The 15028-nt window shown below is 41.9% G+C and overlaps 1 protein-coding gene across 10 annotated transcripts in view; it reads left to right on the plus strand.

Moving 5' to 3' along the window:
• The window catches only part of NEO1 (neogenin 1), a 212847-nt gene that overhangs the window by 169919 nt on the left and 27900 nt on the right, over window positions 1-15028 (plus strand). For 7 of the 10 annotated variants that reach the window (XM_055715632.1, XM_055715628.1, XM_055715636.1 and 4 more), the window contains exons 12-18: window positions 1758-1807; window positions 2692-2836; window positions 4596-4706; window positions 8755-8949; window positions 9748-9843; window positions 10915-11138; window positions 14821-14959. In XM_055715632.1, the coding sequence (XP_055571607.1) occupies window positions 1758-1807; window positions 2692-2836; window positions 4596-4706; window positions 8755-8949; window positions 9748-9843; window positions 10915-11138; window positions 14821-14959 (960 nt within the window). The remainder of the gene's footprint in view (window positions 1-1757; window positions 1808-2691; window positions 2837-4595; window positions 4707-8754; window positions 8950-9747; window positions 9844-10914; window positions 11139-14820; window positions 14960-15028) is intronic. The other 3 variants (XM_055715630.1, XM_055715633.1, XM_055715635.1) reach the window with 1 other exon arrangement.

The following is a 15028-nucleotide window of genomic DNA, read 5'->3' on the forward strand; positions in this document are numbered from 1 at the left end:
ATAACGCTGGTGCTTAACACCTGTTCTCTCCCTTCAGTCTCTCAAATTTTTCTGGATGAACGATACACATTTGCTTATTGTGCTATCTGGAAGCAATCTCCATGCTTCCTGCAGGGATTTTTTCTAAGCTTCCTTTAGCTTCTATTTAACAAGCTTCTGCATTTTTATGTGGATCTTTGCTCCTAATCTGTTCCGGTGGTTTGTTGCAGGATAGCTCTGCTGGTGTTACTATTTGAACCAAGGTTTATGGGCTGCTCATAAGGATTGTTTCTCTCCTCGTGGTCCTTCCTGATCCACAGAAAGCAGTGGTGTACTACAGCTAGGAATGCAGCTCTGCATCACACTCCGATGGAGGGCAGCTCCCTTCCCTGCTCCTGGCACCGCTCTGAACCATCGGCATGTCGCGGGCCTCCTGCCTGCGGGGGTTACTGTATGGTGCAGGTGGATGTAGGCTGTGCCTTTCCTATCAAAGCGTGGAATATCGGCCCATGGGAAATCCATTGTATTTGTTGGCCTGGGTAATTCTTAATCTGGTCTGAGCCTGAGCTTACCTTGACGTAAAATGAACTGTGCATGTGGTGAGACGTACGTATGGACATATTTACGTGCGTGTCTCCTGTGTTCTGCTGATTGTCTTTCACCAAGTTTGCAATATGTGCATTAATTATTAACCACTCCATGTGAAACCCAAGACTACTTTTTCAGGTTGTTCTGAAAGTAGGCAACAACTGTGTAAAACAAACAGCAAAAAAAGCTTCATTTCATTTCCTCCTCTTGTGGCTTTTTAAGGGACCTAGCACGTAATGCCTAGGTCTGGTGATTTCGGGCTTCGCTCAGCTGGCAAGAGAGAAGGAAAACCAAATCCTGCTTGTCTCCGTTGCTGTTGTGGGATAGTGGGAGAGGGGTGTTTATTTAACCACACCCCGGTGTACCTTCTGCTTACCACAGGGCTACTTTCACTTTACGCACTCAGGATTGTTCTCTTAGTTATTGTTGTGGCTCCTGGGAGTTACTTGGAAAACACATTATTTGGGCTGGAACAATCTTTACCCCAGTCTGCTACCTCTCTGTCCTCCTGCTTTGCTGGGGCCTCACCTTCCTGCCAGGGAACCCTTATCTCTGCCCTCAGGTGACGTGTGTGAGCCTGAAGTGCTGGACAGGGTTTCCTTGGTCTCGGGTTCTCTCTTACTTTGCCCTTTTGTCTAATGGAGTTTCAGTCATGACCAGCAGGTTACTACAGGTAGTAAAGAACTAATGAAGAACGAAGTTTAGAAGCAGAAACTTACTTTGTGATGGACTTCACCTCTTCGGTAGCACAGAGACATGTTGACTCAGGGGTCTTTCTGTTACAGAAAAACATGGTAATAAAAACCATGGCTAGAATTTTAAATGTGGGTTCCCAGAATCAAAAATATAAATTAAAGATCTGATTTTTGAAAACTACTGAATGTGATCTCTCTTCTTAGATTTTATGGCAAGAACCTTTAAATAGAACATTTTTTTATTTAGGTATCTGTGATAAGACCTGAATAAAAAGTGAGTTTGTTCTTTGTGATGAAAAATATGTAAAACTCCTAAGCTAGTCACTGTATGTCATAAAGTACCACTGGTAGAATTTCGTAGTTATATAGTGCCTTAAACCAGAACGGTTTGTACTTTCATGATGGAACGATAGCAGAGAGTAGGTGTGTATGGAAATACAGTGTGTGATACAGTATATGGAAATTTTGGAGTTGTAATTCCTTCAACGTTTCTAGTCCCCAGTGCTCCACCACAGAATCTAACGCTGGAGGTACGGAATTCCAAGGTAAGATGTGGAGAATTTCCTGTTCCTAATGGGTAAATAAAAGGCTGGCAGGTCTTAGAACGATCAGATTTTAGAGCTGCTTTGGGTCTCTTTTCTACCATGCTGCTTTTCAGCTATTTGTGTATGAGTTGCGCAGCAGGAGAGTATCTGAATGTGGGGCTCGAAGCATTAGAAGCTCCAGCCCGTTGTGGATCGTACGTCATGGAATGCAGCAAAGACTGTGACAATGACAAGCATGGAGGCTAATTATGGAAGAGGTTTAATCAGGCACAAAGGCCTGAAGCGCCAGAGCTTGAATGTGTTCCTGTTGATTAACTATTGTTTACAGTGTGTGTGCACACATACGCACATTTATAGTGTCCCAGGCACTTTAAAAGAGAAAATTATATACTCCGTCATTGTGACTTCAGTGATTACGATTGGAGATTTTTTAAAAGCCTTTTCCAAAAACTCTTTTCCAGATTACCTTCTTCTGCTACTTGTATGATTAAAAATAAATGCACATAAACTACATACAGTTCAGATAACTTGTACCCTTTAGAGAAAATACCAGTTCTTAAAGATAGATCCTCAGGTAAACCATACCTCAAGATAACTTGAAGGAAATGGAAAGGGAAACCCCAGGGGCCATTTGTGAGATTGGAATCAGAAGGGCTAATAAGATCGAAGTGCTTAGAGATGAACTGTAGGCACATGTATGACCTGGGCTGCTGCTGAATCACAGGGGGGGTATTTTTTTACAAATAGCCTATGATTTACTGTACAAAAATGTGGTATTTTCTGTATGTGCGTTTTTCTGTCTTGTTTCATGAAGTATTAGCACTAGAGTAGTTTCTGGCTGTGTGGGTGGCGATGACTTTGTACTGACCTTCTGCCTCCCACAGAGCATCATGCTGCACTGGCAGCCTCCCCCTGCGGGGACACACAGTGGACAAATCACTGGCTACAAAATTCGCTACCGTAAAGTGTCCCGCAAGAGTGATGTGACAGAGAGCATCGGTGGCACCCAGCTCTTGCAGCTAATTGAAGGTGAGCTATTATTTGCAAGCATTTGTTATCAGAAGGGCGTTTTTTAGGTGCTTTTAGTGGGCTCAGGCTCAGAGGCATGTTTATGTGGGGTTCTTGCCTTGGAAGAAAAAATGAAAACCCTTAAAAGGAGTGTTTGTAGGTAATGAGATACTCTGGGCTGGCTGGTGGTAACTCTGGGCTGGCTGGTGGTAACTCTGGGCTGGCTGGTGGTAACTCTGGGCTGGCTGGTGGTAACTCTGGGCTGGCTGGTGGTAACTCTGGGCTGGCTGGTGGTAACTCTGGGCTGGCTGGTGGTAACTCTGGGCTGGCTGGTGGTAACTCTGGGCTGGCTGGTGGTAACTCTGGGCTGGCTGGTGGTAACTCTGGGCTGGCTGGTGGTAACTCTGGGCTGGCTGGTGGTAACTCTGGGCTGGCTGGTGGTAACTCTGGGCTGGCTGGTGGTAACTCTGGGCTGGCTGGTGGTAACTCTGGGCTGGCTGGTGGTAACTCTGGGCTGGCTGGTGGTAACTCTGGGCTGGCTGGTGGTAACTCTGGGCTGGCTGGTGGTAACTCTGGGCTGGCTGGTGGTAATTGGAGTTCAGTGACCTGGTGTTTAGCCCTAGTTTTGCCATTGGTTTGCAAAGCGGACTGGACAAGTCCTTTTAAAATCTTTTGTAAAAGGCACAGGGTTGCATGCAGAAGGTGGTCCTGAGCTCCTGGTGTCTGCCCAAATGTCAGAACTGTATGGAGAAGGATGCCCGAGCCCTGCAGTCTGGGCAGGCGTCCTGCAGACTGCGCTGCCTGCGTGTGGGTGCGCGGGAGGCACGCTCTGCCCTGCAGTGCTCACCGCCAAGCCCAGCTCAGCGTCCTGTGGACTTCTTGCCTCAGGCATCTGTGCAAACCATCCCTCCTAGTTTCACTGACATCAGCCTTTTTTCCTTCTCTCTGGCATGAATGTGTTACATTCTCTCTTTATTTGTACACTTGAAAGATGCAGACTAGTACATTACTTAGTATAGATTATATATTGTTACCAGAACTAGAATTTGCTTTAGCAGAAATGAAGAGTACATGAGAACAGGAGCAAGACTATGTTTTGTTCATTTTCTTTAACTCTCTGTAAATGAACAGTTGGTCAAAAGAGAAGAAATTGTGCCTCTCTGGAAAATGAATATGCACTTTTTAACAAGATGTTTTGATTTGTGCTCTGAAACTCCAGCTGTGACTCCGTAAGTTTCCGTTTCTCACAGAGCAGGAGTTGATATGTGCCTGGAACCGGAGTGTGTTTTTACCAGCAACAGAAGTTCCATATATCAAATTTTGAGTGCATTTTCATAGTGCTTTGATTATTGATTGTACAGTTTTCTATACAGTAAACAAATTGTTTGCACAGTTTGATCACTTGCTGTCTATACCTAGCTTTAGTTATGGATGCGGGTGCTTCTGCACTTAAAGCTAATTAATAGCCAGAAATTAGAGCTGGCTGCAAAGAGTGCCTCACAATCTCCTCCAGTGGCCCACAGGGACAGCCTGCAGAGTGTCACAGCCCCGGCTGTCTCCGGTCCCAGTTTGGCTGTTGCATCCTAATTGGCGTCAGCTTCCTCACGGTGCTGCGCTGTGGGTGCTGCTTCCATTCCTGACCCGTGTTACGCCCAGGGGCAGTGTGGGGTGAAAGGCTTCTTCCTGTCAGGTTAGACCTGGCTTTTAATTAGGAGCTGTGACTCCTGGGATCACAGCTGGAATTCCCGGTTTGATATCTTGGGTACTCTTTGTCTCTTAGGTCTTGAACGAGGTACAGAGTACAGCTTCCGAGTAGCTGCCTTGACTGTTAATGGTACCGGACCAGCTACCGACTGGGTATCAGCAGAAACCTTTGAGAGTGATCTAGATGGTAAGATCACAAGTGTGACCATATTTGTGACATCAAAAACATTAGATTTTGTGGGCAGGGCACACTAAAGTTGATTTGTCTTTTTTAAAGGCAAACCTGATTGTTTTCAGTTGTTTCTACTGTATTCTAATAGTACAATCTGCTTTATGATTAAGCGAAATTAATTTCTATTTCGACATAAAATTCTTGCCAAGTGGCTTGAAATTAAACCCTGCTTTTACACTTTCTAGTACTGTATGTTGGCACTATGTTTTTTCTGCTAAGAAATACCCAGTCATGAATGCCAATGTCAGTGATTCAGTACTTCATAAAGGGCATAATAATAATGGTTCAATTTTTATATTGTGGTAAAATTCCTCTGGTTAATCATGCAGGGGGTTACGTGCTACGAAACTGAGATAGGAGGACTGTTTTCCTTTGGGGAGGTAAAATAGTGATTATGTATTTCTGTAGCACCTAAGTTATGCTAATGAAGCCCCTGATGTGTACCCCAGTGTGCTCAGGGTGGCTTCTCTGTGTGCTGGCGGGCTGAGTGTAGTCCTGCGGGCTGCAGTACGCGGTCTGGCTGCAGCCTCTGAGTTGTAAACTTTGCCAAGTGCAAGAGAGATGCCACAGCAGGAAAGAAACAGTGGGAAATGTTGCCCGTAGACCTTTGCAATCTTTCCACTGTGTTTAACTGGTGCCATGCTTTCATAAAATATTTTTCTTGGGTTTTTTTGTGGGTTTTTGTTTGTTTGTTTTTGTGGCTTTTTTGAATTGATTGGGTTTGGGTGTTGGTTTGGGGAATTTGTTTTTTGCTTAGACTCTTTCTAAAGAGTCTAAAGTAATTGTTATTTTGCCATTGTAAAAGAAAAGGGGGATACATTGTATTTTCAGAAGTGGTAGACTAGTATGGACTTTATCTTTCATCAGAAATTAAGTCCCTTCCACCAAATCCATAGATTCATGATGTGTGGTACACAGAACCATGTTAGCATCTTGTTTTTCCAATGCAGAGTTCAACAATAACAGTAGAAAGTGTTCTGTGAAAAATTTTGACCTTTCATAGTTGGTCCAGATGTTTGGTAAGTAGGGGCCTGATGCTTGCAGAATTCAAATGAGCAAATTTGTGAGCATCTCCCAGAACCTGACTGAGAGCAGCTAAAATGGGGGAAAAGTGCTTTTTCTAGAAGGATGGCTGGGGTGACTCCTTTGGAAGTGCCTACAAGGAGCTAGTGATTCTGGGTGAACTGTTGCTATTTCAGAAGAGCATTTAATTGGTGCTGTTGCACACACCTACCTTATGCTTTTTGGAGGCTGGTCTCCCTCTTGGCTGTGTTAAAAGTCGCTGGAGGGGCATTCTAGCTTAATGCCACAGGACCCAGTAATGTCTTTCACATCTGTGTGGCTTGAGATTCGGTTGTACTGGCAGCTGGGAGACAGAATAATGAAACAGCTTCAGTATTTGTTCTACACTGCTGGAAGATTGCTTCAACAGTCAGCTGATCAAAGCCCTTGAGAGCCCGTGCTTCAGTCTTTGTGTTATGCGAAGTTGATGCTCAACTTAATACTTGCCCTCTTACTGCTTACTCTCCATTGCTTAAGAACAGCAAAAATCCCAGCGTTAACAGTAGGGTTCAGTTTTGTAGTTATTTAAAATTACATTTTAGAGTTGAAATTACTTTCATCTGTGTGTCTGTCTTCCTCTAACTGGATATGACACAACCTTGCAGCTTTAAGAAACCACTAGTTCCCCAGTCTGAAGTAGAGCTCTGTGAAATAGGCAGCACTTACACAAGGTAATGAAAATGTAACTCTGCTTTTGAATTTTGAATTGCTTTTGAATTGCTGGAGTTAACAACACTTGGCTGGAGGGTACCATCAGGATTAAATTTAAATAGGGCAGAAGTGGGCAGAAGAAAAGAACCTTTTCATTCTGTGTTGATTTTTTCATTTGAATTTTTTTCAAATTGGACTGTTGCAGTCCTTGCAGGCAATTTTTCTTTATGCATATTCTTTACAATTAATAAAGTAATAAAAATTCACAGCTAAGACAGTGGAACATAGAATCATAGAATTGTTTAGGTTGGAGAAGACCTCCGAGATCATCAAGCCCAGCCGTTAACCCAGCGCTGCCAAGCCCAACACTAAACCATGTCCCTGAGCACCGCAGCTGCGTGTCTTTTAAATCCCTCCAGAGATACGTGACCCAACCGCTTCCCTGGGCGGCTGTTCCAGTGCTCACAACCCTGTCGGGGAAGAAGTTTTTCCTGAGATCCAATCTAACCCTCCCCTGGTGCAACTTGGGGCCGCTCCCTCCCATCCTGTTGCTTGTTCCTTGGGAGCAGAGACCGACCCCCCTGCCTACAGCCCCTGCCAGGCAGCTGCAGGGAGCGGGAAGGTCCCCCCGAGCCCCCTCCTCTCCAGGCTGAGCACCCCCAGCCCCTCCAGGAACACAGACCTGAAAATCTATAAATCCTGGTGTGATCAGGCATGATATTCATGCCATCTTCATATCAATCACAGAAAACCATGCTTTTCTTTCTTTAGTAAGCTCGTGGGTAATTTTAATACCATGCAAAAGTATTTACAGCTACTCTTCAGTTTCTCTGGTTCAACAGACATGTAAGGCATTCCTTTTTATTCCATGGCTGCTTTTTGAATTTAAATAGACAATTTACTTTATAGTGTCATCAAGGTAAACAGGAGCCAGACTGTTACAACTTAATGTTGGGAGGGCTGTGTCATTTTGCAGAGTCGGTGCAAGTCTCCCCAGCAGCACATATGCAAGAGGCGTTAACCAGTTGTACAAAGTTTATCCCCCAGTGCACTAACTTCTGTGCAGTTAAAAATGTCATTTCTTATTGCAATTATGTAGCTTTTCTGTATTTAATAGTTGTGAACTTTAATTGATCAGCTGTGTCAGCTGGAGACTATAAACTCCCCGGGCTAGCAGGCCAGTGGCATATTATGATCCAAATAATCCTGTTGTGGTGCTTTATTAAATGTTTTTAGATAAATGTAGCATGTTTCATTAAAATGAAATCCCTGCAGGAAGCAGAACACTGAGCTGATTTTATTTTAGACTGGGGAACTCAGCTTACTATTGCATAGAATTATTTATAATCTGTCAACATATGGCAGGCTCCAGTGGCCTGACAAAAGTACTTATTTAATTTTTGAGAAGTTAAAACAAAGGTACGGACACTAGTAGGTACTACAGTTGTGCTTTTAGATTGCTTTTAAATTCTAATCAACGGTGGGGAAAAAACCTTTCAGTAAAAATATCAGGGCATTACAGTGGAATCAGTGGACACGCTGTGGAAGTCCTGCTGTTACTAAGGACCCACGCTCCATTTCTCTGTTGGGTTGTGATGAGATTTGTGTTGCTTGTGGGGTAGGGTTTGAATAGTTCATATGGACTCTTTGAGTATTTCTTTATCTTGTGGTATGGTTGTATAGTCCCTGCATATATTTTGTGAATTAAGTTAAAGAAACCCAAGGATTTAAATAGCAACAAATGTAGGACAAATCAGAAGAAAACTTTGCAGCACAGTTTACTGACAATTCTTAGAGATTTGGAATATTCTCTTTAATCCTACAAGCAGCTCAGGAGCCTTTCTTTCATCATCAGTGTGTTTTCAGTTATAATTATTTTAATGCCCACAAGTAAGTAATATGGTGGAACTAAAAGGAGATTTCTTTGTGGAGGTGAAGGACGTGATAAATGTAGTGCGTATTTTGAAAAATTACAAATTGGTTAAAACATGCACAAGCATCAGAAGAGTCTGCCTTGAAGCAGGTTTGATCTTTTCCTCAGTACGACTATCCTTTCTTTTAAAGAGAGGATCTATTAAAATATATTAGTATATGAATCTATGTTAATTTTCTTCTGCTTATTAGAATTCTTTGTGCTCTCTTTACAGTAAAGCTCCCTCCTGCGCAGCGTACTCATTTGAATACAGACGCAGAGTGGAAGTGCTACGTTTGACCTTACTAGCTCACAGCTCTTCTTGTAATTACCTTTATTTAAGAGAAGACCTTTAAATCCATCATTTTTCTTTAACAGAAACTCGTGTTCCTGAAGTTCCAAGTTCCTTACATGTCCGTCCGCTGGTCACCAGTATTGTAGTGAGCTGGACTCCACCTGAAAACCAGAACATCGTGGTGAGAGGCTATGCGATAGGGTACGGCATTGGCAGTCCTCATGCACAGACCATCAAGGTGGACTATAAACAGAGATACTACACCATTGAAAACTTAGGTAAGGAAAGCAAATTAACATCAGTGCCAAGTTTTACCTCTCATTTATGTTACTGTTTGCTAATCATGGTATTGCAAATAAACGAAACTACATGCAAGTTTTTGGATTTTTCCTTAATTCAGATATTATGCGGGATGCCAAACTGTTGATAAATTTCAAATAAACTCAATTTTCTGATGATAGAGAAAGAGGCAGAGGAATAAAAAAAAAAAAAGCCCCAAACCCAGAATCCTACAGTCCCCAAGTTTGAAGCATAGAGCACTTTGATCCAATGCTTTCCCTTCAGTGCTTATCACAAAAACTTTCACGCTGAGTAGCATTCCCTTGTTCTTCTGCTGGAGCTGCAGAACAGTTGGCTTCAGGCAAAAAAGAAACTAAAATGTTACCAAGGTGCAGTGGCATCTGCTTTAAAAGAAAAATACAGATTCACCCCTCCACAGAATTCTCTGTGGCAGGTAAAATATCCTGACAGCAAAATAAATATTGCTGTACCAGCCTACTGAGAAGTTCCATTAAATGGAACTTCTGAGTAATTTTATAGTAGAGCAGCTTAAAACATTCCTTTAATTCCTCACTGCTTTTTTGCCTGTACGTAATGTAGCTCTATGACTGGACTGCCGCTGTACGAGAGCTATTGAGCGCTACCAGGTCTGTGTGGAGACCTTTGCAATTCCAGTTTAGTTTACTTATTTCATGTATTTCTGTTAAAAAACAAAATACTGAACAAAGAATATGGAAAAGCAGAAAATCGGATTCACGAACGGCTTGCCCTAAAAGGATGTTTGTTTTTCCCTTCAGACCCAAGCTCCCACTACGTGATAACCCTGAAGGCATTTAACAACGTGGGGGAAGGGATCCCCCTCTACGAGAGTGCGGTGACCAGGCCACACTCAGGTACAGGCCCGCGGCTGCCTCTGGGGTGGGAGGACCTGGGGCCGTGTTCACCTGTGGCATCAAGCACACTCCACCTCTGAGCTGGCTGGCCTCGCCTGTTTCACCCAGTTATTAAACCACCTAGAACTAGTTTCATTTTTAAATGACAAAACTTTCTACTACTTAGAGATGCTCTTATTCAAACAGTTGCCATTACATGAGCCAGGCTGTGTGATGCAGTTCTAAAGGCGTGGCCCTTACCTTGTTTTTTACGGACAAGTATAGTTTATTTCTTTTTGGTCTTCTACCCTGACATCTTGAACATGATGCCTGCATTTTCTTTGTCTAAGTCTCAATCTGCTGTCACTTACACAAGTTCTTGGCAGTTGTTTTTTTTTGGTCTTGTAATACATTAATAGAAGATTTTAAGCAGAGACACTTGTTTCCAAGTGAGCTGTTGCTGTGCTATGGCTCACCGTGCTCACTACTAGACTGTTGATGTTAGTTGTTGTGTGTAGATGTTAACGCTTTGTTCTAGTCTTCTGAAGAGCAGGAATTCGTATAGATTTTATAGGGGACATTGGAACTGCAGTTTCTTCTGTTACTGCAAATTTGTGTGGTACTTGGAACGTGATTGCCATTAACATTCTTTAAAAGGTGCTGGGAGTTCCCTGTAATTTTTACGAAGTGGCATTTACCCATCTAGAGGAAGTCCTGCTCTTTTTCCTCCTTGTTGTGTTCTGGAAAGGAATCAGTGGACATTCTGAGGCAGATGAAGTCAAAGTTAAAATTACTGTATGTCTGGGGTTCTTAGGCCATGGTTGAATGTGCTGGACACCAATATGATGAGGTCGATATATATTGGCATATATATGTTGTCTTACTGTCTTAAGAAGAACGCAATGCGAGATTAATTTGATTAGCCGGTCTTATGTCACCTATTAACTCTGGCTTTTCTCTCTCTTTCTCCATTTCTCACCTTTCATTTCATTGTACTACCCTGCATTTCCCCTTTTTTGTTTTTGTTTACATTAAAATGCCACCTTCTCCCTTTTTAATTATAATACACTATTTTACCCATCAATTCCCTAGACACTTCCGAGGTTGATTTGTTTGTTATTAATGCTCCATACACTCCAGTGCCAGATCCGTCTCCCATGATGCCACCGGTGGGGGTTCAGGCTTCCATTCTGAGCCATGACACCATACGGATCACTTGGGCAGACAACTCTCTGCCGAAGAACCAGAAGATCACAGACGCTCGCTACTACACGGTTCGCTGGAAAACCAATATCCCCGCAAATACGAAGTACAAGGTATTGGAGTTTCCACAACACTAACACAGCTGCGTTACTTCAGTAAGAAGATGTTTCATGTTCGAGCCAGGGTTAAGTGGAAGCCGAAAGTAACGACAAGTGCTTAGAAAGTGGTGTAGAGGTGTGCCCGGTTTTGTTTGAGCTGCCTGGACTGAGTTCAGATCAGTACTGCTCCGTTAAATCATTGCTTGAAAGATCCTTCTAGACTCAGTGAAGTAGTTGGTTTTGTGTCTCTTCCGTGTCTGTGTGAGTGGCTGGAAGGGCTGGCTGGGGCAGGCAGGCGAGCACGTCCAGAGATCCATGCTGCTGTGCAACCGTGGGCACGGTGACAGCTTTATATGCTGTACTTCACCCCAACACACTCGCTGTGTACGACAGATGTGGGCTCCCCTTTAGAGGAGCCAATAATGCTCTAATAAGGTGTGTGTTACTATTGGCTTCTCTCCAGTTAGCAGAAGAATCTGAATCTTTTGGGGTGAGTCATGCAAGGAAAATATTTACCCTGACAGTTTTAAGTTTCCTTTTACAACCTTTTCTGTTCATCTGAACTTGATAGTGAACGTTTCCTTTGGGAACTGAATGGGTGCAAAATATACAGCAACAACTTTATGATATCCCTGCCTTCCTTGATTTTCATCTACTGTTTTGATTTAGACTAGATTTGGGGTCCAGTTTATTGGTTTGGATTTTTTTAGTTGATTGGTGGGATTATTTTTTTTTTTAATTTTCAGAGTTATCTGAAGGCCTCAGAAATGCTGACTGCAAATTTCGCATTTGAAATGAGACTCAAAGGAAATGGTTGTTAAACTATCCAGCTAGTGGAGCTCCCTTTATGCTCTTGCAGAGCAATCTTGTTACAAACCAGATATATTTTTTTATTATTGAAATGAAAAGTTGTATATGTGTGTGTTTTTTCTATAAAGACAAGTTATTTATGAACCCACATTCCTGAGTCATGTGCAGAGGATGTCTTGGGAGTGATTTATATAATGCTGCAGTTTCATTAGTTAAATGCTTTAAAAAACCCACCCTCAGTGGTAAATGAGATACTCCCACCGTTCTCAGTGCTGGCGGCCAGTGGTCAAGAAGTTTTATTGTGGACCAAAAGTAATATGTGGTGATGGAATATAGTTAAAAATTACTCATTGTAAAAAGCATTTGCCTGAAAGGTTGTAACTTTGAGAACATTTGCTCTAATCATTTTTAGCCCATAATGTCTGAGGAGCTCACATCCTGCTCTTCTTTGTTTCAATCATAAACTCTGTACTACTCTGTCAGACAATAACAATTGCTAATTTTAAGAAAGGCGAAGCCTCTTTTCAGCCGTGCTGTTCAATAGGCTGCTGCCTTTCAGTCAGGTCTTTGGTAACTTTATTAAGTATGAGCTAGGATAATTGCTATCTCTAGCAGCTTTGTTATTTATTGCGTGTTTTGAGGCTGTTCACCCAGTTGCATTGAAGCTTCTCCGGTACGCAGCCTTGCACACAGAAACTTTATCTTTGTGGCAGGTCTCTAGCATCCAAAGCTGCATCTGTTCAACACAGCATTGTTCCGTCCATCCCTCTCGTCAGTAAATTGGATGTTGATACAGTTCATTCATAGTTTCTACATTTGCTCCCCGCTTCTATGCTGACAGTCACAAACTGTTATTAAAGAAGAAGCTGCACTCTGTAAATACAAGTTAAGAGGTTCTACTTGAAGGAGTCTTCTTTTCTTAGATTTGTATAGGAGTTGTGTCAATCTAGAGCATATAACCAGAGGAACAGATATGATACAGTTCCTGAAGCTAAAAGACTCCACTGTGCTTTGAACAGTGTAGTTCCACTAACGCAGATCAGAGAGCGTTTCTCAAAGAATCTTTGTTGGTGGAGCAGAGTTGTCCTACTCGCGGGCTACCCGTGACTTATGAGTGTGCTCTCAAGCATAAGCTAAAATATTAAATCTTAACTTAGATCTTTCAGGACTGTATAAAAGGCAAATAGATTTTTACAGGGTAAAATTTATGAAGTTTATTTCTAGTAGGTGAGCAGGTTTTAGTACCATGGGATATGCTGTGATCTTAAAAACAGTAAGTGGTGTTAAAAAATGAAGAAAGTAGTGAAGTCTAACACTCCAGTTTAGCCTTTCATGTGTCATTTCCATTCAATATAATGTGCAGTGAGATGAAAAGATACCAAGTTTCAAAGCCATAAACGAAAAATACAACTTTAACCTGTGAAAAGGACTGTCACGTACGACTGCAGCTAGGAGCTAAGAAGTACTGTAAAGTGATATAAACAGAATCAATTGCCTAAATGCTGTTAAGGAATTTCTATAGGTATTCTGGAGAGGAAGAAATGGTGTGCGTTTCCAGGGGTAAGTCAGCTTGTGATGCAAGATGCCAGGAGAGGATTTCTCCTTTGGATGTGTCATTACAGGGAGGTTGTGCTCAGTTGAGCTTTGTCACTGAACTAGTGTAAGAACTGTCCTGCTTTACACTTAAATGTTTGAACTATTTTTCCACAATCGCATTTACTTTGAAACTACACTGAGTTTGTGTCAGGTAAAGGTTTAAAGTTAACAGAGGATTTTATTTTAATTAGCTTTATGATGTCTTCGTTGTTTGTCCACCCCTGTGATGTCTTAATGGGCAAAGCACATATGTGAACAAGCAAAAAATGTTGTACAAGTCTAAGTATCACTTGGCTAACAGTTTTCTGCACTTTCACCTGGTGTAAGAAAAAAAGATGTCACTGATACTTCAGAAATAAGGGGGTTCCTTTGCAGCAAATTTGAACTGTATTGTTCATAAAGTCTTCAAGAAATGTGCATTTTCTTTGTAATTAGCTGAAAATAGCTGTTTTCTGAAGGCAGTGGTTGTATACGGTTGCTGTATGGCCATCAAATACTGACAGAACCGATTCTGTGCTCTAGATTGCTGTAGGTCAAGGCAGGGAATATACGCATGTGTAGACACATCCTTCTTGTGGTTTTCATAGGCCTCCAGTACCTTCTGTTCACATTCAAGTCATGTATAACAAATACCAGATATTTTAACCAAAAGGTTGAAAATTCTAGCTAAATGTCTGAGTTACAAATTCCACTGTAAGCCATATGTAGTTTCAGAGTGCAATCCTAGGTAACCATTTGTTCTGAAAAAAATCTACATATTGGTAAAGCTTCATTATCTTCAAGTCTCAGCACCTGTACCTTCAGTTGGTTTTTTTTTTTTTGAAGGATATTAAAAATTTACTGAAAACTCCAACAAGAATTTGGAAGGCAGATACAGATTTCAAGAAGGACTGTTACTGTTAGCTGTGCTTCGTTGTTTCCCCTAGCCAGATCATTTAATGAGATGCTGTAAATTAACCACCTCCACCCCTCCCCATAAAGTGATTTAGCCTGCTGCATAACAGGTGTGCCTTGGACCTTGTATTACTGCTTGCTTTTTTTAAAAAAAATATAATTACTACTAAATGGTCTTGCTGATTGCAGAAAGAACTTCTAGCTGAGGATAAAACAACTGCACATTAATACTTGATTAATGAATTTGCATGACAGAGCAGAAATGTTACAGAATTAATGACAGTGGTTGTGAAAATGTAGCAGTGCTAAAATATATTAGACACCTGAGACACGGGTGTTTGAGAGCTGATTGATGGTTTGCAGTTCAGAAGTTACTGACTCTTTGTTTTTCTTTCAGACTGCAAATGCAACCACTTTGAGCTATTTAGTGACTGGGTTAAAACCAAATACCTTGTATGAATTCTCCGTGATGGTGACTAAAGGTCGAAGATCAAGTACTTGGAGTATGACAGCACATGGAACAACTTTTGAATTAGGTACTCCTTGGTGGCTTTCTGGAAGGGCCAACATTCCTGATAAGATTAATAAAGCAGAGTCTGTCAGAA

The sequence above is a fragment of the Falco cherrug genome, chromosome 7 (assembly GCF_023634085.1).
Source record: "Falco cherrug isolate bFalChe1 chromosome 7, bFalChe1.pri, whole genome shotgun sequence".
NCBI lineage: Eukaryota > Metazoa > Chordata > Aves > Falconiformes > Falconidae > Falco > Falco cherrug.